At 46.8% G+C, this 27,197-nt stretch overlaps 1 protein-coding gene across 1 annotated transcript in view; it reads right to left on the bottom strand.

Annotated features, from left to right (window-relative positions):
- Window positions 1-8,066: 8,066 nt before the first annotated feature.
- ASS1 (argininosuccinate synthase 1) overlaps window positions 8,067-27,197 on the bottom strand; it is a 55,981-nt gene continuing 36,850 nt past the window's right edge. Inside the window, exons 11-16 of the mRNA XM_075834662.1 lie at window positions 26,230-26,314; window positions 24,504-24,568; window positions 15,270-15,401; window positions 12,473-12,629; window positions 10,323-10,388; window positions 8,067-8,396 (exon numbers count right to left, since the gene is read on the bottom strand). Coding sequence (XP_075690777.1) covers window positions 8,345-8,396; window positions 10,323-10,388; window positions 12,473-12,629; window positions 15,270-15,401; window positions 24,504-24,568; window positions 26,230-26,314 — 557 coding nt within the window. The 3' untranslated portion in view covers window positions 8,067-8,344. The remainder of the gene's footprint in view (window positions 8,397-10,322; window positions 10,389-12,472; window positions 12,630-15,269; window positions 15,402-24,503; window positions 24,569-26,229; window positions 26,315-27,197) is intronic.

Raw genomic sequence — 27,197 nt, 5'->3', positions numbered from 1 at the left:
GCATGTCGGATAACAGAGAACAATAGATTGTATTCACCTGTCCTACAGTCATCCTCTCCCAGCCTGACATGTCTGATAGCAGAGAACAATAGATTGTATTCACCTGTCCTACAGTCATCCTCCCCCAGCCTGGCATGTCGGATAACAGAGAACAATAGATTGTATTCACCTGTCCTACAGTCATCCTCTCCCAGCCTGACATGTCTGATAACAGAGAACAATAGATTGTATTCACCTGTCCTACAGTCATCCTCCCCCAGCCTGACATGTCTGATAACAGAGAATAATAGATTGTATGCACCTGTCCTACAGTCATCCTCCCCCCCCAGCCTGACAACAGAGAACAATAGATTGTATTCACCTGTCCTACAGTCATCCTCCCCAGCCTAACATGTCTGATAACAGAGAACAATAGATTGTATTCATCTGTCCTAGAGTCATCCTCTCCCCAGCCTGACATGTCTGATAACAGAGAACAATAGATTGTATACACCTGTCCTACAGTCATCCTCTCCCCAGCCTGACATGTCTGATAACAGAGAACAATAGATTGTATTCACCTGTCCTACAGTCATCCTCCCCAGCCTAACATGTCTGATAACAGAGAACAATAGATTGTATTCATCTGTCCTAGAGTCATCCTCTCCCCAGCCTGACATGGTTGATAATAGAGAACAATAGATTGTGTTCACCTGTCCTACAGTCATCCTCCCCCCAGCCTGACATGTCTGATAACAGAGAACAATAGATTGTATTCACCTGTCCTACAGTCATCCTCTCCCAGCCTGACATGTCTGATAGCAGAGAACAATAGATTGTATGCACCTGTCCTACAGTCATCCTCCCCCCAGCCTGACATGTCTGATAACAGAGAACAATAGATTGTATTCACCTGTCCTACAGTCATCCTCTCCCCAGCCTGACATGTCTGATAACAGAGAACAATAGATTGTATTCACCTGTCCTACAGTCATCCTCTCCCAGCCTGACATGTCTGATAGCAGAGAACAATAGATTGTATGCACCTGTCCTACAGTCATCCTCCCCCCAGCCTGACATGTCTGATAACAGAGAACAATAGATTGTATTCACCTGTCCTACAGTCATCCTCTCCCCAGCCTGACATGTCTGATAACAGAGAACAATAGATTGTATTCACCTGTCCTACAGTCATCCTCTCCCCAGCCTGACATGTCTGATAACAGAGAACAATAGATTGTATTCACCTGTCCTACAGTCATCCTCCCCCCAGCCTGACATGGTTGATACCAGGGAGCAGTAGGTTGCATTCCCCTGCACAGGTTGAGGATGTTTGTAAACACTGGCAGTAGGGATCGGCCGCCCTATAAACAGTGGCGTTTGTTTGGAGGGCGGATCAATAGTAGACGTGTGAGCTGCGGCCTCCCTGCGCCTGATGGAGCGATCGATCGCTGGGACAGGGCCGGGGACTGCTGCAGGTCAGAGGTTTCGGCTCACATCTGTCTCCTGGCATCCTGGCCCGGGCATCTTCTAAGCACAGGGCATCCTGAGTGTACTCTGATACGGCTCCAGGGGACGAGGCCTGGGGGGCCGAGAGCCTGAGAAGAGGGCGGTAAACACAGATCAATAGTGGGATAGGGAGGGATAGCGTGACCCCGTGACCCCAACATGCCTGATGTGTGACAGTAAATCTGTGTTATGATTAGGAGTCCGGGCCCAGGAACATGTGACCGCATGAAGTCGCGCCCGTATTATCCGCGCTCAGACCAGAGACGAGGGGACATTCTGCTGGTTAAGGATTCACCAGGCGACTGCATTAATAACAGGAACCGGAAAACCCGCAAATGAGCTGTTCGCGGCGTTCTGGGAAAGCTGGGTGACAAGCAACATCTCCGCCGTTACAAGTTACCTAGCTGTCCTAGATTCCAGAATGACAACACACACCTAGGCAGGATTCTACAGGGAGGGCAGTGTAAGAGCCGATAGAAATGAACAACGCTGAATAGACCGGTTTGTAATACGAGGGCAAGTCAAGGCAAATTCTGCTAGTTGTTATTGGAAACAGTCAACAAGCTTGTGTTCAGGCAAACCCTCCATCCCCCCAATATTGTAAAAACTTACAGTACCTGGTGGAAAGACAATGCTTTGTGAAATGACAATCAGCAGAACTCAGGATCAGTACAGGATAAGTAATGTAATGTATGTACACAGTGACTCCACCAGCAGAATAGTGAGTGCAGCTCTGGAGTATAATACAGGATATAACACAGGATCAGTACAGGATAATTAATGTAATGTATGTACACAGTGACTCCACCAGCAGAATAGTGAGTGCAGCTCTGGAGTATAATACAGGATATAACTCAGGATCAGTACAGGATAAGTAATGTAATGTATGTACACAGTGACTCCACCTGCAGAATAGTGAGTGCAGCTCTGGAGTATAATACAGGATATAACTCAGGATCAGTACAGGATAAGTAATGTAATGTATGTACACAGTGACTCCACCAGCAGAATAGTGAGTGCAGCTCTGGAGTATAATACAGGATGTAACTCAGGATCAGTACAGGATAAGTAATGTAATGTATGTACACAGTGACTCCACCAGCAGAATAGTGAGTGCAGCTCTGGAGTATAATACAGGATATAACTCAGGATCAGTACAGGATAAGTAATGTAATGTATGTATACAGTGACTCCACCAGCAGAATAGTGAGTGCAGCTCTGGAGTATAATACAGGATGTAACTCAGGATCAGTACAGGATAAGTAATGTAATGTATGTACACAGTGATTCCACCAGCAGAATAGTGAGTGCAGCTCTGGAGTATAATACAGGATGTAAAACAATAAATGTGCTGCTGTGCTGGAGGGAGGATGGTCTGAGTTTTCCTCTAGTGATGCCCAGCTCATATAATCACACAGCTGGGCAGCCATGTCAGGCCATGTCAGGTTAGGAACACTGGGCTTTTTTTTTTTGCTTTTTTTCTGGGGATGATGACAATATAGGGCACATGTGTGGCATTACTTCACAAGGCTTTACACAACTGGCACCATGCAAATGGCAGCCAACTCTCTGGGCATTATCACAGCAGGTGAATGGGTTGGGCGGTGAGTGAATGGGTTGGGCGGTGAGTGAATGGGTCGGGCGGTGAGTGAATGGGTCGGGCGCTGTGTGAATGGGTCGGGCGCTGTGTGAATGGGTCGGGCGCTGTGTGAATGGGTCGGGCGGTGAGTGAATGGGTCGGGCGGTGAGTGAATGGGTCGGGCGGTGAGTGAATGGGTCGGGCGGTGAGTGAATGGGTCGGGCAGTGGGTGAATGGGTCGGGCGGTGAGTGAATGAGTCGGGCGGTGAGTGAATGGGTTGGGCGGTGCACCTGCTGCAGGTTTCCCAGCGCATGAATTAGCGGTGGTGATGAGGACGTTGTAAGGTCTGGGGTCAGCAGGTGTGACCCCCCCCCCCCATATTACACACTGCACGGTTATATACCTGTCCAATGCTTTTTAGCAAAGGGTCACCTCTCCCTCCCTGCCACTTGCCCCCAGGTCAGGAGGGCAGGTGAGAGGGGCTGGGAACTGTCGGAGTGTTGTCTAAGCCCCTCACACTCAGGGTCCAGATGGACATCCCGGCCCCTGCTCCTTTCTATGAAGTCCTTGTCATCTTTGTACACTGTATGTATGAATGGTGTCCCCCGAGGCGGCCGCGTCCTGATATGTGTGTATTTACCCTGCAAAATCTCTGATCCCACTTTAAAAAGGAACGACTCCCCCCACGACAGCGTGTCCCAAAGGCATCCACATAATGTGTCCTTTCAGGAGACTGGTGACGAGGCCTGAGAAGAAGGAGGAGGAGGAATCCCAGCACAAAGACACCTTGTTCCATCATGTACAGAGCAGCATGTGACCGCAGTGCTCCTGTATACAGGGGGAGATCAGCGGTGCCAAAACTGCTGCACTGTCCCAAATACTGCCCAAGAACTCGCACAGTGCCATAAGCAAACATGATAATATTAGATACACAGCTCAGCGGGTAGTATCACACAGGATAGGATTAGATACAGCAGCTCAGCGGGTAGTATCACACAGGATAGGATTAGATACAGCGGCTCACCTGACAGTATCACACAATAGGCTTAGATACAGCAGCGCACACAGTCCCGGGAGACTATAATGACTATGTATTATTACATGATGGGGATGTATTTTATTCTATATTAGGAGTTGTCCGCCGCGTCACGTATAGAACTTATGGATGTGTAGCCTGTCCGGCAGCCGCAGGGTTAACCTATAAAGCGACCATTAAATAGGTGTTATCTGCTCGGCTGCCTCCACTCTCATTGCCTCTCAGTTCGCTGTCGCCGGGCGGCTTGTTTCTGGCGCTGATGTCCTATTCTCTCGGCTCCGGTAAGGACAGTGGCACCTTGTGAAGATCCGGGACCCCTGCGGGGACACAGCAGCTGCGGGAGATTAGCCTTTTCCAGTAGAGAAGATCCATTAGAGCCGTGCAATAGACTATCACTTCCGCTAGGAGAGGCCCAGAGATGAGATATTGATCGAGGTCATCACCAGGCCTGACAGGCTTACAGATCAGCCCGGGAATCCGCCGCTCCGGGAGGCGAGATGTGCGCCAGCGGGGGGCCCTGACCTCTTCTGTACGGGGTTGATAACAGGACGAGTTGTGGGTGATAACCAAGAAAATGACAATTTCAGGAGTCTGGAGACATTTACGGACTCCCGGTCGCTGCTTCTTTTATTTCGTTTTTTAAATGCTAATTTTTCCCCAACGCAAAGGAGTAAAATCATCCAAAAAACACGACGACTATCTGTCCGCTGCCACCGGTAACGAGCTCGGGTCTGTGCCGCCAAACACGATCCGATGTGATTACATACGGAATATTTATGGGCCATGGCTCTAGCATTGACTCATCAGAATTGCGCGATCACGTAAAAAAACCCGGTAATTTACATATTGAAAATACAGAGATCCCAGTCTTATTAATCATTGTTACAAATTTCTCACCATTTTCAATATATCTGCTTGCTGTCTGTGAAGGAGAACATTTTCCTATCACTCTAGAGGTTGAAATCTTATACAGACCTAATACTGCTCACAGCTGAGGGGTTGTTACAGTTGTATCCAGTCTTGACAATCCACTGTGAGCTAAACAGCCTTAATAACATTTTCCCCGCACTGATACATTGTAAAACTTTTAGGACAGGAGAAAGATTTGTGCTGCTGCTGGGTGTAGCTTACAGAGGTTTGTCTAGACTGGATACAATTGAAACAAGTGCTCAGCTGCGGGAAGTATTTGTGCGCCGATTCATTTATAACATATCAATATGGCAATTAGAGCTTTGTTTTCCTGAAACAAAGCTCCAAATCCCCTGCACAGCTATAGTTACATGATAATATTCTCTATATCTGCAGCCACCACTAGGGGGAGCTCACTTCATACTGACTATACATTGAATTTAACAACAGTATGCCGTGAGCTCCCCCTAGTGGTGGCTGCAGGTATAGAGAATGCGATCCCGTAACTATGTCTGTGCAGGGGATTTGGAGCTCTGTATCAGAAAAACTGTACTCGGACTGCGATAAAGATATATTAAGAAATTAATTCACCTTATTTGGATAGATGGGGAAACCCCTGGACTTATCTAATGGGGGGGGGGGGGGGGAGCGCTCCTGGTATACAGCGATGGAGGAGAATGTATGTTTATAGCAGAATCTTAAAGGGGACCTGCATCTATAACACATGTATACAGGATGGTGACCGGCGTGCATGATTATAGGTCAGCTGTCGTCTGTCTATGGGCGCTGTCAGGAGGCGGTGGGGTGCGGGGACACGATACATATGCTGCATGTAAAGGTCAGCGCACACGTCTTTATATCAGCATCGTGCTCTGCTCGGGACTACACGCGTGTGCGGTTATTATTACCGATTCTAAATCATTTTTGTGTAAATTGGACTCTAGCCCTTTAAAGACCAAGCGTACAATTGTCTTGGTACGTAGCAGTATGGCGACGCACTATTTATATTATAGGGTTAATAGCGCATAAGAATGAAACTCGATTGCTGCCGCATTTCCTGATCGGACAGTCATAGATATAAATCTGTTTGGGGTACCCTCGAAGAGCCAGTAATATCCGATCCTATAGGGAAGCCCAGTTGATGATGTCATCTATATGGTACTGGCATCAGCGATGATGTAGAAGGTTTCCCTTTTATTGTATCCGCCCACATTTCCATTCCCGGCAGCAGCCCCTATTGGGGAGGGATTTACAGCTCTCTACATCCTGAACGTGCTGGGTCATGAATAGAATGGAATTACTACAGTAAGGACTGACACATGGACGGCAGTCAGAGCCGGTGATATCTCGACATCATTTTGGAGTAAATTCTTCCGGTTTACTCGGGATCTGGTCTTTTACGCTCGTATCTCTGGTCTCTTGTATTTCCAGTGATGTTCTTTGCACACACAGAATTTTTATATCTGGATGATCCGGAATGTTCTAGATCGGACCCTCCCATAAGACCCCTGACGTTCTGAGCAGTGGCAATATTCACATGACTCCTGCTGGTGGAGGGGCACATTGTTCTTCGTCTCACGCGATTGGTTTATATCAGAATAGGACCCCCTATATAGCTATAAGCACGGTCCGTGATTACGGGAACGGACGGCCGCGGACTGTCATCCGCATTTGTGCGCCGTGCCTCAATTATAAAGTATAGGAGCACGTCCTATTTTTGGCGGGTCATTGCTACGGCCCGGACACTTGTAAATATACAAGGCGGCGTCCGTGAGCCGCAGAAATGATCGGATCCATATCCTGAGCCGCATTTATATATCCGGAATCGCAGATCAGATTTACGGTCGTGTCTATAAGATCTTAATGTGGAGAATCTGATAATCCGGCAGCGTCCCAGACACGGGTTACATGAGAGTCAGCAGCGTCATACTCCCGCGTCAGGCCCCATACACACCAGCGCAGTTTATATCGGTAATTACGGATAATCTGCGGCCAGGTCGTTTCTTTCCGTATGTTTACAGGTGTGTCCGGGCCGTAGAAATGATCCACAAATTATACAACATGTCCTATTCCTGTCCACAGTTGCGGCACGGCTACAGATGTGCACACAGCCGTCCGTAACTGCGGAAGCATGGCTATGCAACGACAGGGGATTCCTCAAGGAAGTGGCGCCATAGCGATCAGGTGACCTTTTCAAGGGGTTGGGACATGTTGGTGACATCATTTGTAGTCTCGCCTTTTTTTTGTGGGTCTGTAAATACGAATGTGCTACAGAACGTATTTGCGGACAGAAAAAACCCTACAAAAAACACTACGGTCGTGTGCACGAGGCCTTACAGCCTGTATTATACTCCAGACACGCTTCTGCTGGTTGTTATAGGAAACAGTCAGCAAGTTTGGCATCAGACAGATCTCATATCTCGCTCTCTCTCTCATATCTCGCTCTCTCTCTCATATCTCGCGCTCTCCCTCTCATATCTCGCGCTCCCTCTCATATCTCGCGCTCCCTCTCATATCTCGCGCTCCCTCTCATATCTCGCGCTCCCTCTCATATCTCGCGCTCCCTCTCATATCTCGCGCTCTCTCTCTCATATCTCGCTCTCTCTCTCTCATATCTCGCTCTCTCTCTCTCATATCTCGCTCTCTCTCTCTCATATCTCGCTCTCTCTCTCATATCTCGCTCTCTCTCTCTCATATCTCGCTCTCTCATATCTCGCTCTCTCTCTCATATCTCGCGCTCTCTCTCATATCTCGCGCTCTCTCTCATATCTCGCTCTCTCTCTCTCATATCTCGCACTCTCTCTCATATCTCGCGCTCTCTCTCATATCTCGCGCTCTCTCTCATATCTCGCGCTCTCTCTCATATCTCGCGCTCTCTCTCATATCTCTCTCTCTCTCTCTCTCATATCTCTCTCTCTCTCCTCCTGAAATTTTGATCCTATTTCATTTCCTCTATTAATAACACAATCCACTTTTCTGCTTTAATCTTCTTCCATTAACCGTCAGTAACCGGCCGCCGCCGCCGCCTCGCACAACCACGCTGAATACACGGCTTTTATTTTTTTTTTTAATTGACTCTACAGAAATTATTTCCTTTAATATCTGCGCTGTTAACCCCTCACACCCCACACCACCTCCTGGTAATTGCTGTTCCTATAGGAGTCACACACATCTAACCTGCGATTTACTGCACAAAACATCTTCATTGATTACAGCGACCAATGAACGACCGCGGGGAAGTGGAGACAGGCGGGGAGTAAGACGCACGCAACCGCCGCGCTCCTCTTCTATAGCCGCGGCTTTGTTCGTGTTTTTTTCTTTGCTCCTGTTTTCATTTCGCTTGAGCTGTGACCTTCTTCCCCAATCGGTGATATTCTTTTAACCTGTAAAACCCGGAGAGAAGAAAACAAAGGTGGGGAGGGGTAAATTAGCGAAAGGTCGATGTCATTCATGTAAATCAATGGAGACGAGTCACAAGGTCAATTTTATTTGTTAATAAGTCAAAGCCGCCATTTATGACAGATGCATGAATTATAGGGGGTGTTTATTATTCCTGCACGCCGCGCCAGACGGGAAGGTGAATGCAGATCCCGGGGACTCAAAGCCTTGAAGAAAGATAATTAATGGAAAGAAAGGCTTTATGTAAATACTGAGGAGACCCTGACGACCTGACGCAGGGCGACCCTATCAGCTGCGAGCGCCGCCACTTAAGGAAAACATTTTTTGTGACAATTATGGCCATTTACCCCCCTCTTTTTATACAACATTGGTGGCTCTACAGAGGGTCAGGTAGAGGGTTTTACATCAGGGCCCAGTTACCCCCTTAGAGGATCCGTCAGCTCTCCTGACATGTCCGTTTTAGTAAATTCACCATTTAAAAAAAATAAAAAAAAATTGCCACCTTTCCTCTGTTATTCCTCCTGGAAATTTATGAATAAATTGTTAACTGCATTCCCCTTGTTGATAGAGTGTGTCTCAAGACACTCTGACACTCAGCGTGTAGTAACCAGGGAAATCGTAACACCCAGTTATTAATGTATTCATACATTTCCAGGAGGAGTAACAGAGGACCCGGAGAGTTCTAAGAAAAAGGTGCCGAATTGCTATTTCATGGGGAATTTACTAAAAGAGACACATCAGGAGAGCTGACCGATCCGCTAAGGGGGTAGCTTGGCCCTGATTAGCTCTTTCCATTTCTGCCCCGCCCCTACAAAAAAACTTTTTTTATTTCACGCGAATGTCGCTTCATCATGTGTTTCTTTTTTTGCGGGATTAGTTTTAGGCATCAATTTAGGGTTCATAGATAGCATTTAGTTTACATTATGGTGGAATCTGCAGATTAGGAGTTATGGGTACGGGTATTTTTTGTAACCATTATTTTTAGGATTTTTTTTTTTTTACTGTATATCTGTCAGCTCATATTTTTTATGCTCGTTTTGCCGTAGGCCCAAACTTTTTAGATGGGTCGTCCACACTGGACCTCCCCTTTTATTATGCAGCGGCGCTACTTCCCCCATCAGTTTTTATTTTAGATCCATTGGGCCTGAAAAAAATTGGTCTCATTGCCCATAGCAACCAGTTACAGAGCAGCCAATCAGAGCTCAGCTTTAAAAAGGGAAAAAAATGAAAGCTGCACTCTGATTGGTCGCTGATTATCTGTTAGACGGTTTTGATAAATGAGGCTGAATATTCTGTTTGTTCATTGGCTGGAAAGTGTCAGTATGGCCGCCGCGTGCCTCGTGACTGAAACAAATAGCACAAAACCCGAGCAACCAGTCAGATCTCTGCTCTCATCTTCTAACCTTAACATTAGAGCTGGAATCTGATTGGTTGCCATGGAGGACTACTCCAATATATGAATTCTAGTTCCCAAGTGGAGTCTTATGGATCATGTCCTTGTTGCCCAGCGACCAATCAGAGATCATGTTTCATTTTCCAGTGCCATCCTCCAAATAAAAGACCGAACCTGATTGGTTGCTATGGGTAACCAGGACAATTCTTCCATTTTAAGGCCTTCAGGATTAGCAAATGCCCAGCAGTATATAAAAGATGCCCGTGTGTTTGTGTTATGGGTTACCACACACGACATTGCCCGCAATTAAGGAAAAATACAGCACGGCCACAGTACCCACAAGTCAAGTGTAGACGAGGCCTTATAATACGGAGACGTACAATGGCCACCATCAGGCAGCGGCTAGAGTTTATATGTGATACACTGCCATAAACACCCCAAAACACCCTGAGTGACAGCTGCAGGTGACCCTAAAAAGAGAAACAATGCATTCAATATATCCCAGAATTCACCTCACCTGACGGCATTAATCTTGATGAATCCAGACGCGTCGCAGGGCTCGTAATCTCCCTGCATGTCCATGCTGCGGGGGAAGGGGAAAGAATTAATCAATGTGTGATCAATCCGCGCAAAACTACTTGCCGTGTACCCAACTTTTCCAAACCCCTGAATGGCAAATTAATAATTACGGGACACAGAGATATAATACGGCATAACTAAGCATGTCTGCCATTCAGAAGTCTGGAAAAGCTGGATGGGAACGCTGGTAATGGTGGCCATACACGTCAATTTACAAACAGAAGGATCATTATTACAGCTCCAGCTTTCCTACAATCCTGAACGGCAGACATGACTAGTTATACAGCGACGTAGCGGCAGGCAGGCGTCCATCACTATAAGGCTACGTTCACGAGGGAAAACAGCCTCAGATTTTCAGCCGTTTTTTTAAGCAACTCTCGGTTTTTTACGGCCGTTTTTGGAGCCGTTTTTCTATTGAGTCAATGAAAAACGGCACCAAAAACGGCTCCAGAAGTGACCTGCACTTTTTATGAGGCTTTTTTTTTTTAACGTAAAAACGCCCCGTGGCAATGGAACGCCGTTTTTCCCATTAAAATCAATGGGCAGATGTTTGGAGGCGTTCAGCACCCGCATTTTTAGCCGTTTTTCGGGGCGTTTACAGCTGAAAATGGGTCGTGTGAACATACCCCAACACTGGCTAGATTTAGTAATCAGGAGTCCAGGAAAGCTGAGTGACAATGGCGGCCATACATATATAAGGAATGAACAATTGTTTCCCACGTCCACGTCCACACCTTCCCCATTTCTGTTAATATCAAACTTACTATTACGGGGAGATTGAAAGACGGGAATTGTAAAATCAAACCGCGGCCGCCATCCCCCCCCCCCGTATATAAATTACCACCAAAAAAAAACGCCTGGAGAATGATTTTACCTCCCTTGACGTGAAAGTAAAGTATGAAGGAAAAAGACACAGAAGAAAAGCGGCGCCTTTTATTTTTGCTCATTGAAGTGACTCTGACCTGCTCTATAATTACATTACTTTATACCCACGGAGCGGAGGCATTTCCACCCTGCGCTGCTTGTAGCAGCGTGCTCGTTCCCCCCGCTTCCCGTTACGCTGTCATTCAAAAGCTTTCAAAGCAAAGATGCAAAAGTCAAGAAGAAGAAAGGCAAATGGTTGGAGACGCGGCGAGTATAAAAGCCGTCTCTCTACTGATCGCGCTCGCTTTAGCGGGGTTTTTTTTTCCCCTCTTCTTTTCACTTTATTCATCGAATCTCCCCAAGAGAGAGAGAGTGACATAATGAGAGGGGTTGGATGTGGATTGAGAAGCTGCTGATTTGGAAATGGACGGGAGGAGGTGGGAGGAAAGAAGAGGGGGGGCACCCAAGGTAAGTGGGCGGTGGAGATAATATGAGCGCTCCGTCCTCAGGTAAAATAAACACAGGTGGGATATCCGAGCTGCGACATTTCTTCATGCTTGGTGGGCGCATCCGAAAATCATGATGGGGCAGTGACATTTTAATCTGGTAGGGCAAGAAATCGGCTAGACAGCAGCATGGATTGGCGGAAGTCCTAGAAGGTCACGGCGTCATGGCCGAAAAGCAACGTGGCACCCATTGTTGACCCACAATCATAGCAAAGAAAAGCTGCGTCCTTCAGATTCCTTAAAGGAACACTGCAAGAGGATACAGGAACTCCGACTATAATCTACAAATGACACCTCATATATTTGTCCCATACAACCAGTGTAACCACCTTGGTTCACGGTAAGACTTTGTGATATAATGTTATTAGCTTTGGCGCTTCACCGCCTGAGCTAGCAGCTGCACAGTAGTCAGGTCCTGCGCCTAAAAACAGCTGTGAATGGGCGGGTCCAGACTACACAGACAGAATGCTGTGTAGTCTGGACCCGCCCCCTCATAGCTGTCATCAATAGATGAGTCTGCAGGAGACAAACGGAGCTCGAAACCTAATAAAAAGTATATGACATATCTGGGTCTTTTTACACCTACCAGGAAGATATTAAAAGCCGCCTTAAAGTGACCCTGCACTAAAAAAAGACCCTGCACTTCGCAAATAACAGACACGCCGAGATGGGACTACACCTACAATCAGATGCTGTACGGTGAGCGATCGCTTCTTACCTGACAAGTTCCTCGTTATATAGAGACTGTGGCGACTCTCGGCCCAGCACGTAAACTTGCCCCTTCAGGACTGACACCTGCACTTTGCCTTCCACCAGCTCCTGAGATTTGGAGATACAGGAACGGACAAACTCGCACTCAGGGCTGTACCAGAAACCTGCGGATCAAAGAACGGATGAGACATCACAAGGCTTCAAAACGTATGAAGATCGGCCGCCTGGCAAACGGGTATTGGCGCTTGTGGCCAATGGGGTTGAGACGCAACGTGACATAGTAACAGCTACTATAATGTTTGTTAAATGTGCCGTTGCGCTGTCAAGTAACGGTAAAATTCCTTTAATCCGGCACCAGCTATTTGGATCATCCCAATGGTCCGGAAAACTAACAAGCTGAGCAGGACATGCCAGATTTTTTGCATTTTTTATATTGGAACCTTCAATTTCCCTAATTATGGTCCACAAATTGCCGTTTTTTTCACTACTCTCCATATTGTAACCTCTGCGATTATTTTCCGTCCTAACCGTATTTGCGAATGTAAGCAGATTTTATGAAGCTCCGCCCCGAATGTGTAACGCCATTTCAATCCATTTTAGGATAGTGACCCTAGATGAAACGCGAGATCCGTGTTATTATTTGGAAATCGCACTTGATAAATTCCGGCCTATTCACGCACGGCTGCACTGCGCGCTCTAATTATCGCCGTCCGTGAACTGCGGGTGGAAACGCTGCGGCGACTTGAAACATTTCGATTGTAACCTTAGAGAAGCAGCGATCTATAGGCAGAGCGGAGTCAGGGTAACTCTTGCTTTTCTTTCCCGGCCCTTTGCTTCCAGCGTCCTGTGGATGAAAGACGCCAGGCTGCGGCCTGACCTCGCCTCTTATCAGGGTCAGGAATCAGAGACCATATGGACCTGTGTTTGCTGGGAGCCGGCTCAGGTGAGCTCACCTTCCATAGCATTCTCCCAAGGTAACATTAGTCACAGTCAGAAGAAAGGACTTCCACTTTCCTCCCGGGAAAGGAATACCAGAGCACATCTGTCCCCAAGTCTCCAGCAGAGCGGCCGTTCCCCAGGGCCATGTGGACGTTATCAATTAACGGGGCCTGAAGTAAAAGCGGCACGAAGAAAAAAAAAAAGGCGCATTTTGTAACACAGCAAAAAAAAAAAAAAAGTTTCTTAAAGAGCACTCCACCCTTTCTTATTTGTATCTTTTCCAGGGACAACAAATATGGCCGTCATTCAAGCTCCCAAAGGGGTAGTCACCCAGCTCTCCTATAGGTCGAAAGCACTTCTGTTCAGTTATGCCTCGAAGGATAAATCAGTGCATATAAATGAGATACTCCGGAGTCTGGGAAAGCTGAGTGATGAAACTGCTCAATAGGGTTGTTAATGACTTTAAGGGGAAGTCATCTTTAAATCTGGTTGATTGATGTTGATGGATGGGACCACCAGAGATCTAATCTCTATAGGGCCGAGCTGGCCCTCAATCAAGGTAATCATGGAGCTATCAGGACGGATTTTTGGGACATATTGTCTTCCCAGGAGATAAGCGGTGCCACGTGTGCCTTTTAGCCGCTTCTCCCTCACCCTATTGAAAAAAAATAACATGTTTTCGGGGAAATAGCCATTGGTAACAGTTGTCTGAAGAAGTGCCAGATATCCTATTCTATGGTCATTTAGATCTAGAGGCAAGAAATACCAAACCCCACAATACACCAGTGGTAGGTACAAGGAGGTCCAGGGATGGTTCTTCCTACCGTGCAACAGGAGACTGCCCCTAGCGGCAAAGAAACGGTCAAAATATTCATCTTGTACAATTTCGCTCTCCCTGCTGTTGCAGTCATGTGACTATTGTGCCTGCTCTGGGGTTGCTATGGTAGCATCAATAGACTAACTTTATATGGTCTTCCTGTCATGTGACTACCCACATGACAGCACATTCATGAAAGTGGAGATCACATGACAGGAAGTCCATCTGTTGATGCTGCCATGGCAACCCCAGAGCAAGCACAATAGTTACACACCTGCAGCAGCGAACAAGGTGGATATTAAAAAGTGACAAAATGTCAATATATGTAAAATAAAGTAAATTCTGTTAAAAAACAAAGAAACATGTAATTATTTATCAGGAGGGGAGGGGGAGGCAGGTAACTTGTTGCCCCCTGCCAGAGTTCCTCTTTAAGCAGTTTTTTGTATTTCAATCACAGAGGATTGCCTACACTGATACACTGTAGCAAACCTTCAGTTCTGGAATGTTTTATGCCATCCTAAACATTTAGAAGGGACAGAAAGTTGCTGAACTCAATAATACAAGTGAATGTCCATCCTAATTCACAGTTTTGTTTATTCGTTTTTCATCTTAATAGGTTTAATATATTTTTAAAGGCGGTCGGAGTTCTGTTTTTCTAACACAGAGCTCCAAATCCCCTGCATAGACACAGTTACATGATAAAATTCTAGTGGCTTGCAGCCACCACTAGGGGGAGCTCACTAATTACGGATTATACATTGAACTCAATAATAACAGTATGCAGTGAGCTCCCTCTAGTGGTGGCTGCAGGTATAAAACATTTTATCATGAAACTATGTCAATGCAGGGGATTTGGAGCTCTGACCGCTATAACAATCTATTATGAAATTAATCAGCACACAATGTGGGGCCTAAAATCAACCAGATGATAAAAGGTGGTCATTTACGTTGAGCCTCTTAGACGTTATTGGTGTTCTGCGTAGACAAGCGGCGGCTTTATAAGACGGCGTCGCTCTATTGACAAGAGAAACACTTTTGGGACACCTACCATTGTAGACCTGCTCGGAGAACTTCTGCGACAGCTGCTGCTTGATCTTCCGCACTTCGCGGTCCATGGTAAACGTCTCGATGTCTAAGTGAGCGTGGTACAGGATGGTTCCAGCCGGCGTCTCGTAGATACCTAGACATATTTTTTTTTTCAGGCAAGTGGGGGGGGGGGGGGGGGAAGAGAAAAAAAAAAGGAAGATCAGGATACATGAAGCCCAAATTGCTGTCAAATGACACCATTAATGAGGCCCGTGACAGCAGAACTGCAGACCGACTTCATTCACTCTCAGCTTGCTGCAAAGTGTGTGTGTCATTACTACCCCGCTGGGGGCAAAGACAGACCACTCCGCACCTTGTGGTGAAAATGTGTAGATTCCTCTTTTTTTGAAGAGGCTGAAATGACAGGTTTCAAGAACTGATCGCTTCACCGTCTCCAGCCCACCGGACTCCCGCAGAAAGGCTGTAATTAAAGCCAAGGAGAAGGAGAGGAGGCACGGAGGAGAAGGGCCTTAAATAACAGTTCTCTATAGACCCCCCTCCTTGCCTCCCCTCCCTTTATTCCTCTACTTCACTCTCACTTTCGGCCAAGCATAAGCGGTTAGGAAATAATACTATTTAAAACAGCCGTGATTGGAAGGCTGGCGGCTCACGCCGTGATGGAGAGCTATACACCAGGCAACAAAGCTGAAAGTATCTCTCCCCGAGGATAACTGCTCATTTAGATAAGTGTCCGCCAGCTTTGGAAGGCAGCCGAGCGGAGTGACAGGTTAATTCTCCGCCTGTCAGAACAATGTTAAACTATGTTGGACACGAAACCTCTAACTTGGTAGGTTCTGAACGCCGACGGGAAAACGGTGAAAAGACAACTTAAAAACATAAAAATGCCATCCGGGCCGGTGAACGTAATCACGTCACTTCCCCTTTAAATATACAAATATAAATAAAAAAAAATAATATATATATACACACACGTGTGTGAAATTGTATGTATTCAGGTCTGGGAAAGCTGGGGGACAGCAATATGGCCGCCATGACCGTTTCTACTGGAGTGGTCGTTTCCCCTTTAAATACGGTCTATTTCTAAAGAATTAAAAAATGACAATTTTATTCATGTATGTGTAGGAAAGCCGGGGGACAGCAATATGGAGGCCATGATGGTTCACACAGGAGTCGACGTTTCCCCTTTAAATAAAAAAACAAGGGAAACTTTATTGACCTATGTGGGTGACAGTGATATGGCGCCATGACAGTTGTCACCCAGCTTTCCTGTATGAAAGGATACATACCCCATGTTTATAACGAAGCAGAAGCTGAAATGGGGGTCGTATTGATGATCACCCAGCTTTCCCGGAAACAGATAGAACAGAAAACTATTATCTTGAAATGTAAAAAGTGACAAAGTATTTTTAAAGGGGAACTCCACCCAAAAAAAGATATTAGTATTCAGGGGTGATTTATGTAAAATAACGTTCCTCAAATCTTACTACTAGGAGTCTCCCGCCGAGCGGCTCTGACAATCCTTTATACAGGGAGTAGAAGAGAGAAGGATCGGGGAGTGACAGCCCACCTGCCTGTCACTTCCTGTCTGTGGGATCCCGGGGGAGAAGACGTCTCACTGATGCCCCCTGCTGGGAACCCTACACATGACATCTCAGGGCTGCGGTCATTTGTAAGTTTGTATCTTTATTGTAATCTGTTCTGTATACAAAGTAACAAACAATGTGGGGGGGGGGGGGCACATAGTTCCATTCACACCACAGAATAATGACATGATATGATTATAACATAGGACGAGACCTGCGGACGGAGGAGGGGGAGACCGGCAGCTTTACAATATTACAGCCCTAAATAAAGGAGCTGAGATTGAAGGCGCTGTTTGTCTTACACCATCTTTTCTGAAAAGTATTAAGAGCAGATGCAAAAATCGGTGCCACGGTGGCCAATGTCTTACTAATGCAGACAAGTGGTGACAACTACCCGTGATCGGCTTGGATATAGGGCGCAGCATGTATCCTCCCCCGCCCCTGGTGGCACGACCCTCGGGCGGTCTACTTTGCTAATGCTATTTTCTCTAAGGAGAGTGCCCCATGGTACAACAGGGAAAAACATGGCCAAACCTGAGCTGTGTATCTAATCCTATCATGTGTGATACTGTCTGCTGAGCTGTGTATCTAATCCTATCATGTGTGATACTGTCTGCTGAACCGCTGTATCTAATCCTCTCGTGTGGTACTGTCTGCTGAGCCGTGTATCTAATCCTATCATGTGTGATACTGTCTGCTGAGCCGCTGTATCTAATCCTCTCATGTGTGATACTGTCTGCTGAGCCGTGTATCTAATCCTATCATGTGTGATACTGTCTGCTGAACCGCTGTATCTAATCCTCTCATGTGTGGTACTGTCTGCTGAGCCGTGTATCTAATCCTATCATGTGTGATACTGTCTGCTGAGCTGTGTATCTAATCCTATCATGTGTGATACTGTCTGCTGAGCCGCTGTATCTAATCCTCTCATGCGTGATACTGTCTGCTGAGCCGTGTATCTGGGGTAGTCTATGTGACAGACCGGCCATTCTCCCGTCTTCTACATTGAGAACGTGTGGCCCTTGTATTTCATTGCTCGGCCCTCAGGAGAAACTTGTGGGATAGTCGCAGGTGTGCAGAGGATTCTGGGAAATGGATGAAGTCTTCACAATACGAGGCTGTTGCTGTTATCGGTGTCTCTATGAGATTTCCTCTCCAGTCACAGTCGGGGTTGGGGGAGGGGGGGGGGTCCTTGTTTTCATATTTTCTATGCTGTGACAGCTGTGCGCTGAATACCGTGACAGCGCTGCAAACGTGCGCCTCCCGCCAGCCGCTATGAAAGGAAGCCATCAATATGACACGGCTCCGGATTACCTGCACGCCACAAAACCAGAGCGCTGCGACACGCGTGCCAACTACATACATGTACCGAGGAACACGCGGGGCCCATACAACCCTGTTCACACCGCTTATTCTCAGGTGGATTTCAGAGCGCAAAACGCACATATTACCCCCAAAATACACTGGAAATACGACTGCAAACAGCTCCATGTCACCGATGTAGTGCTGACCAGAAAGGGTTTATGCTGCAAAATGAAGTGAAGTGTCGTGAAGCGTTTACAGGCGGATTTTTCCCATTTCCCGTTCACTTCAAAAAGCACTTTGAAAACACCTTCATTCAGAGGTTCTTCTCTCTGCAAACCAGTCCCATATTTTTCAGCCTGAACATGTGTGAACATGGCTCTATATGTCATAATGACACCGCAAGCAAGAGCCGAGCGAGAGCCTACTGCATTGTAGTTCTCGGAGACAGTATCACACATGATAGGATTAGATACACCACTCAGCAGACAGTATCACACATGATTGCCTTAGATACAGAGCTCAGCAGACAGTATCACACATGATATGATTAGATACACAGCTCACCAGACAGTATCACACATGATATGATTAGATACACAGCTCAGCAGACAGTATCACACATGATAGGATTAGATACACAGATCAGCAGACCGTATCACACATGATATGATTAGATACACAGCTCACCAGACAGTATCACATGATGGGATTAGATACAGCTCAGCAGTCAGTATCACATGATGGGATTAGATACAGCGGGTCAGCAGACAGTATCACACATGATAGGATTAGATACACAGCTCAGCAGTCAGTATCACACATGATAGGATTAGATACACAGTTCAGCAGACAGTATCACATGATAGGATTAGATACACAGCTCAGCAGACAGTATCAAATGATAGGATTAGATACACAGCTCAGCAGACAGTATCACACATGATAGGATTAGATACAGCGGGTCAGCAGACAGTATCACACATGATAGGATTAGATACACAGCTCAGCAGACAGTATCACATGATAGGATTAGATACACAGCTCAGCAATCAGTATCACATGATAGGCTTAGATACACAGCTCAGCAGTATACCTCGGTGCATACACTAGGTGTAGAACATAAATCCCGCTCTTTTACGCCTTCCATTATCTCATCCAGACTTCATAGAGTCTTCATATTTTCCTGTCGTCTCATTTAACAGGTTTTTGGCTTTGTTACAGGCTCCACGCTCGGCTTTTCAATAAACTGAATTATTTTTAACGCTCGATGAATAAACATGTTGTTCCCTGCTGTAGAAGCGCTGAGGAGTGTAACCGAGTATACAGCGGAGAAGAAACGCACCAGAAATAGCGGCGGCCGCTGAACCAGCCATATCTCACCCAAGGGAAATACCACCAGCCAGGCAGATTGTGGGTGGACTGCCGTTGGGATATGGAGGGGTATGGGGGGGTTCATTACTCACACACTACCTTAGACCACCAGGGTTATTAGAATTAATCCCCTATACTGCCCTAGACCACCAGGGTTATTAGAATTAATCCCCTATACTGCCCTAGACCACCAGGGTTATTAGAATGAAGCCCCTATACTGCCCTAGACCACCAGGGTTATTAGAATGAAGCCCCTATACTGCCCTAGACCACCAGGGTTATTAGAATTAATCCCCTATACTGCCCTAGACCACCAGGGTTATTAGAATGAAGCCCCTATACTGCCCTAGACCACCAGGGTTATTAGAATTAATCCCCAATACTGCCCTAGACCACCAGGGTTATTAGAATTAATCCCCTATACTGCCCTAGACCACCAGGGTTATTAGAATGAAGCCCCTATACTGCCCTAGACCACCAGGGTTATTAGAATGAAGCCCCTATACTGCCCTAGACCAGCAGGGTTATTAGAATGAAGCCCCTATACTGCCCTAGACCACCAGGGTTATTAGAATGAAGCCCCTATACTGCCCTAGACCACCAGGGTTATTAGAATGAAGCCCCTATACTGCCCTAGACCACCAGGGTTATTAGAATGAAGCCCCTATACTGCCCTAGACCACCAGGGTTATTAGAATGAAGCCCCTATACTGCCCTAGACCACCAGGGTTATTAGAATTAATCCCCAATACTGCCCTAGACCACCAGGGTTATTAGAATTAATCCCCTATACTGCCCTAGACCACCAGGGTTATTAGAATGAAGCCCCTATACTGCCCTAGACCACCAGGGTTATTAGAATGAAGCCCCTATACTGCCCTAGACCAGCAGGGTTATTAGAATGAAGCCCCTATACTGCCCTAGACCACCAGGGTTATTAGAATGAAGCCCCTATACTGCCCTAGACCAGCAGGGTTATTATAATTAATCCCCAATACTGCCCTAGACCACTAGGGTTATTAGAATTAATCCCCTATACTGCCCTAGACCACTAGGGTTATTAGAATGAATCCCCAATACTGCCCTAGACCACCAGGGTTATTAGAATGAAGCCCCTATACTGCCCTAGACCACCAGGGTTATTAGAATGAAGCCCCTATACTGCCCTAGACCAGCAGGGTTATTAGAATGAAGCCCCTATACTGCCCTAGACCACCAGGGTTATTAGAATTAATCCCCTATACTGCCCTAGACCACCAGGGTTATTAGAATGAAGCCCCTATACTGCCCTAGACCACCAGGGTTATTAGAATGAAGCCCCTATACTGCCCTAGACCACCAGGGTTATTAGAATGAAGCCCCTATCCTGCCTAGACCACCAGGGTTATTAGAATTAATCCCCTATACTGCCCTAGACCACCAGGGTTATTAGAATGAAGCCCCTATACTGCCCTAGACCACCAGGGTTATTAGAATTAATCCCCAATACTGCCCTAGACCACCAGGGTTATTAGAATTAATCCCCTATACTGCCCTAGACCACCAGGGTTATTAGAATGAAGCCCCTATACTGCCCTAGACCACCAGGGTTATTAGAATGAAGCCCCTATACTGCCCTAGACCAGCAGGGTTATTAGAATGAAGCCCCTATACTGCCCTAGACCACCAGGGTTATTAGAATGAAGCCCCTATACTGCCCTAGACCAGCAGGGTTATTATAATTAATCCCCAATACTGCCCTAGACCACTAGGGTTATTAGAATTAATCCCCTATACTGCCCTAGACCACTAGGGTTATTAGAATGAATCCCCAATACTGCCCTAGACCACCAGGGTTATTAGAATGAAGCCCCTATACTGCCCTAGACCACCAGGGTTATTAGAATGAAGCCCCTATACTGCCCTAGACCAGCAGGGTTATTAGAATGAAGCCCCTATACTGCCCTAGACCACCAGGGTTATTAGAATTAATCCCCTATACTGCCCTAGACCACCAGGGTTATTAGAATGAAGCCCCTATACTGCCCTAGACCACCAGGGTTATTAGAATGAAGCCCCTATACTGCCCTAGACCACCAGGGTTATTAGAATGAAGCCCCTATACTGCCCTAGACCACCAGGGTTATTAGAATGAAGCCCCTATACTGCCCTAGACCAGCAGGGTTATTATAATTAATCCCCAATACTGCCCTAGACCACTAGGGTTATTAGAATTAATCCCCTATACTGCCCTAGACCACTAGGGTTATTAGAATGAATCCCCAATACTGCACTAGACCACCAGGGTTATTAGAATGAAGCCCCTATACTGCCCTAGACCACCAGGGTTATTAGAATTAATCCCCTATACTTCCCTAGTCCACCAGGGTTATTAGAATGAATCCCCTATACTGCCCTAGACCACCAGGGTTATTAGAATGAAGCCCCTATATTGCCCTAGACCACAAGGGATCTTTCCTTTTACATCTTAAGTATCCTAGACCACCCATGCTATTACCATTAACCCCTTTACTACCTTAGTCCACTAGGGAGATTACAATAAACCCTTTCACTTCTCTAGACCACCAGGGTCAACATGTATAAGGCTACATTCAGACGAACATAGCAAACCTCGGACGTGAAGAACTGCAGTTTTTCACATTTGAGGTGCACCCTTGCTGCACCCCTGCGGGACGCATTATCACGCATCCCCCATACACTAGTCTATGGAGGGATGAAGCGCAAAAAAAAAATAGGACACCTATTTTCTCACTGACCCTTCCTGTGAATGGCCCCATTGAAGTACACGAGTCCGTGTGACCGCCGTTTTTTTAACATCCGTCACACGGACTACATATACGCTCATCTGAATGAACCCTTAAACCACCCCATATACTACAGTTAACCCCTAAATCACCATAGGCCATGGATATTATTACATCTTCATGTCACCCTGGACCACCAGGAATATTTAGTGTTAACCCATGACAGACCGTCTATCTATACTGAATGCTTCTTAAATCTCTATTGTAGCTAAAATGCACCAATCTGGAGGAATCACAGACACCTGCGACGAGGACGACCCTTTCTTGGCCAAGACGCAAAACAAAACTTTTTAGAAACGTCTCCGTCTTAAATGAAATCATCGTTTTTTGTCTTAAAGGGTTTAAAAAAAAAAAATAAAAAATGAAAAATTGAGACAAAAAGGGAAATTCAAAAGAAAAAAAAAAGCTTTTGTTCTTTTGGCAGAATTAAAAGCCCAATCGCGCTGCACTTTTCCCTCCCACAGATTTCATTTTCTTGACTTAATTAGGCCTCCTTCAGCGCAAAAAACGTAATTTGATAATGAGGTTGTGAAAAGACATAATATGCATCAAATCTATTGCAATTTCATCTGCCCGAGCGCCGTCTATTGTTAGAGGAGTAGTGAGACGCACCGAGCCGCAGCTACACGAGCGCAGAGAGAGCGCCACACATAGACAAAGCTACACACACACGCACCTGCCGGAGGAGCCCTGCCCCCGCCCGCTGCACACAGACCCCTGCTTTACATGAAAAAAAAAAAAAAAAGGTAAAAAATAAAATAAAAAAAAGCATTGTACAATGAAAATTCCTTCAACTTTCTAATACTTCACCATTTGCAAGATCTCTGCTTGCGGTCAGTGAATTGGAACATTCTTATTTACATGAAAAGGCTGAAAACCTGCGCAGGTTTAAGACTTCTCACAGCTGAGGGTTTTGTTACAATTGCATCCACCAGTCCAGACAATCCTAATTAGTGAAAATATCTCTCCTGTCCTGATGGTTTGTTACAATGTATTAGTGCAGGTAAAATGTCTGTTTACATCCCAGAGGATTTTCTAGACTGGGTATAACTGTAACAAACCCTCAGCCGTGAGTAGTAATAGGTCCGGACAGGTATTGAGCCTATGAATATAATCAACAATGTTTGCGTTCACGAACAGCCAGCAGAGAACTTGAGCATGGTGAGGAAATGAAACAAAGTATATTAGAAAGCTACAGAACTTAATAATTTGACATAAATTAGGGACCACTTTAACCCCTACGTTGCCATCCAGCTGGGATTAGATCGATCTTTTAGTAGTGAATGTCTAATATATTGCTAAAATGACAATTCCCTACCAGTGTTTCACTTTTCTCAGAGCAGCAGTTTGTGCTTCAGAGCTGCGCTTCCTTCTGTAGCCGGGTAGTGGACGGTGCCACCATTGTCGGCCATTTATGGAACGGTCTTTCATCCTATTACTTAACCTGTACAGAAGTATTCCCTGTTCGCCTCCCTGTATGGTCAGGTTATAGTCACGCCCCTTTGTCTTCTCTGCCTACTCACGGGATCGGCACCTAACGGCCACATGACAGCCCACATGCAAACCGAAAGCCAGGAATAAAAACTCCAACTTTTAGAGTTTCTATTCCTTTAAATAAAAAGGTCGAATCCTGAAGAAAAAAACAACTCCATAATAATAGTGAGGAGCGGCCCGTTCATCTGAAGAGAAGACAATAGAGGTTCGGCCGGAACAACAAGAATGGCGCGCGGAAATCTGCCAACCTCCATGATATTGTCTGCAGATCCCCCCCGACTACTGAGGGATGCGCTGACACAAGCCGATGGCCGTGGATAGATTGACGTGACAGCGGCGGGATGTGAAATTACCTGCAGAATAACATGAGCGCTTTATGAGGGGAGCGCCATTTAAGCAATTCTCCACATAGACTCACCATTGTGGATAATGTAGAAGTTTGGCTTATGTATAGTGCGGATACACGGATAGTAGGCAGCGGTATGGGAAACCGCAGTCAAGTGGCGCAATTGCATTTTCATTGACCTGTATATACGTGTTAATGCGTCTGTCATAACGCAATTGCGCCAGATACGTGTTCCATAGGCTGCGTTTCTCCTCCATTAAAGTCAATAGGAAAATATCACAACATAAGTGCCTCCACAACGCTGTTATTAATTACCTGGATAGGAAACTTACCCCGTGACTTCATCCCAATGTATCGGTTCTCCACAATATCTATGCGCCCCACGCCGTGCTTCCCGCTGTAGAGAGAAAAGATGGTCAGCAGGTCGGATACACTCGATCCATTACAGAAGACGATCAGACAACATACCAGGAGCGGGGCCCCCCCCGTAAGGTCGGCAGTCATTAGAAAACGCAGCTGCTTTATCCTCCAGTAGGGGGCGCTCACTATCTAGCCGGAGCTGAAGATGAAGGCACTTGACTCACAATAGGACCTGACAAGGTTGATCTGTTATTGTGACTGTTCTTGATTATCTCTCGAGTATATTATAATATCCTCTCTTTCCACTTTAAGGCTGGCGCGGTTGTATTGTACTGGTAGCTGCATTGTTTCTGGAGAAAACCATGGAAGCTGCGACGCCGCGCGGTAATGTCATGTGGCATTGAAGGTTGGCAGGGTAATGGGCGGCTGCAGGGTCATAGAGGCCTTGGTTTAATTGCACTTATTGCCTGATGTCATTTTACAAGGGGGGGGGGGGTACTGAGGGCCTGTGATGATGGTCAGTGCCCTGATGGCGGGCGAGGTCTTATACAGCTGGTGTCCAGTCTGGGTTTAGTAGCACTCGTGTTCTGGACCATGATGCTTTGCAGCAAACCGTGATATGCCATGTTCTTCATGGTGGAAGCGCTCCGTCCCCCCCTGAGATGCATGGGTGTACCGCGGGAACCGCAGGTGAGCCCAGGTTGTGTCTCAATAAAAGGACTAGGCAATGTGCAAAATCTTACTGCTTCACCGTTAATCGATGCGGCCCTTGCCCCGTATAGCTAGAGATGGGCTCTCCGGATCATTTCATCTGCTGGGCCGGATAGACCCCCAGTATGACGCCTGCGGGTGATGGGGAGAGCCACTCGGCACGAACACGATATGGATTAAAGAACTGCAGGGTTACGGGAACAATTACACAACAGTCATGAAGGTCACTGGATCCGAAATTGTGATCAAAAAGTCGAAACTTTTGGCCCTTTGCACCACCACCCTGTATAAAAGACGGGCAGAGTCACTCTCGGGGTGGTTTTCCCCCCTTACTGGCGTGATATGGTTGCAGGGGTGTAACTAAAAGTGGTGCAAACGTAGCAGTCCCCCCCTGGAGACACCAGTATTCTAGATGGCACATGGTAGGTGAGGACCCGGTTACAGATTCCACATTGGGGTCCAGGAGCTTAGAGTCATGCCACCGGAGCCGATTCACACCACCCATTGGAAAGGGAGATTCTGCCAACCTAAGTGGGACCCCATGGTAGCTGAACAACTGCTCCATAGGAAAAAACAACTAGTGCCCCCCAGGGCAATTTTTCCCTTGGAGAGGGAGGTACATGCCATCCATTTGAGAGAGATGGCTCCAACCAGCGCTGGGCTCACAGACTTCATGGGCCCCATGGCAGCTGCACAGGTTGTCTCTTCGGTACGTAGGACCATGTTCCATGGGTGAAGGGCAGTGTCACCCTTGCGGTGGTTTCGCGGCTGTGGAGAGTAGGAGCGCTGCACAGGTTCGCACCCGAGTGAGCCAGTGCTCCAACCTGCATGGCAGCCTCTGTGGTAAATATGCCCCTCCGTGGGCACTTTTAAACTGTATCCCCAATTGGGAGGACCCCAGTGTTAGTCCAGGTACCCCCACATTACACCGCATGCATTTCCAGCTGTCCATATGTCCAGCTGTCTTTTTTTTTTTGGAGGACTTACGCAATTTCGTTGAGATAGTAGAAGAGCTCCAGCGCGGAGTGATGCCGCTTTCCATCCTGAACGTTGGTGACTTGCACGGGGACACCTGTGAGGAAGACAAAAACAACAGCGTCCGTGTAACACGTGGGTATTTGTGAGAAGACATTTTACAGACGGAAAATGACCCCCCCCCTCCCCCATGGGACTTTCCAATGAGGCCGCGGTTACGCCACACACAGCAGCGTTTAATGGATGAGACAGATATGAACTCTAAATAACTCCTTAAGAACCAGAAGGTGGCGGGGAAGGGAAGGAGGGGAGAGGTTACAGATTTAGGGAAAAATAGAAACTGCAATAAAATGAGCCCCCCCTCACCCCCTCGGGCCCGCTGCCTGTCTCCACTGTCACCCTGGCTTTCATTTCATACACTGTGAAATTGCCACCAGCCCCATTCTTAATTGCATTTCACGGTCTCCCATTGTCTTACGGCCCAGCACCTTCTGTCTCACCACTCGGAGATTTGAGCCTGACAAATGGGGACAGAGGAGGGGGGAAGCCGGTGGCCAGTTGCATGGTGGGTTTCCGACCCACCCATCCGACCCTCCCATAATGTCTGTTTCAATGAGCGCCAACCGAGTTCTAGACCTGTCAACGCTCAAAAAGAGGAGAGGGGAGGGGAGGGGGGGCACGCTCTAGTCAGTAAGAAGTTAAAGCCGCACAGCCATAGGGAGACCCCATGAATTAATTATTACACCTTCCACAAGAAAGGCAGAGGGAAGGGTGTGGTGTACGGGGCTGAGCCCCCGGGGAGGGCGAGGGGGGATTTTCGGATGGAAAGGCTACGGGGTGGGAGGGAGAGGACAGACTATGAAAAGAAAGGCCGCATTATTCTTTTGGAAACTGAAATGAGCAATAAATGTATCAGCGATCTGACAAGGGGTCGTTTCGCCACAAAGTGGAGCCGGGACTAGTTTTGTGCTTAATCTTTT

Source organism: Rhinoderma darwinii, chromosome 8 (assembly GCF_050947455.1).
Source record: "Rhinoderma darwinii isolate aRhiDar2 chromosome 8, aRhiDar2.hap1, whole genome shotgun sequence".
Taxonomy (NCBI): Eukaryota; Metazoa; Chordata; class Amphibia; order Anura; family Rhinodermatidae; genus Rhinoderma; species Rhinoderma darwinii.
The sequence above is the reverse complement of the archived record's forward strand: the minus strand, read 5'-3'. Positions and strand labels throughout refer to the sequence as shown.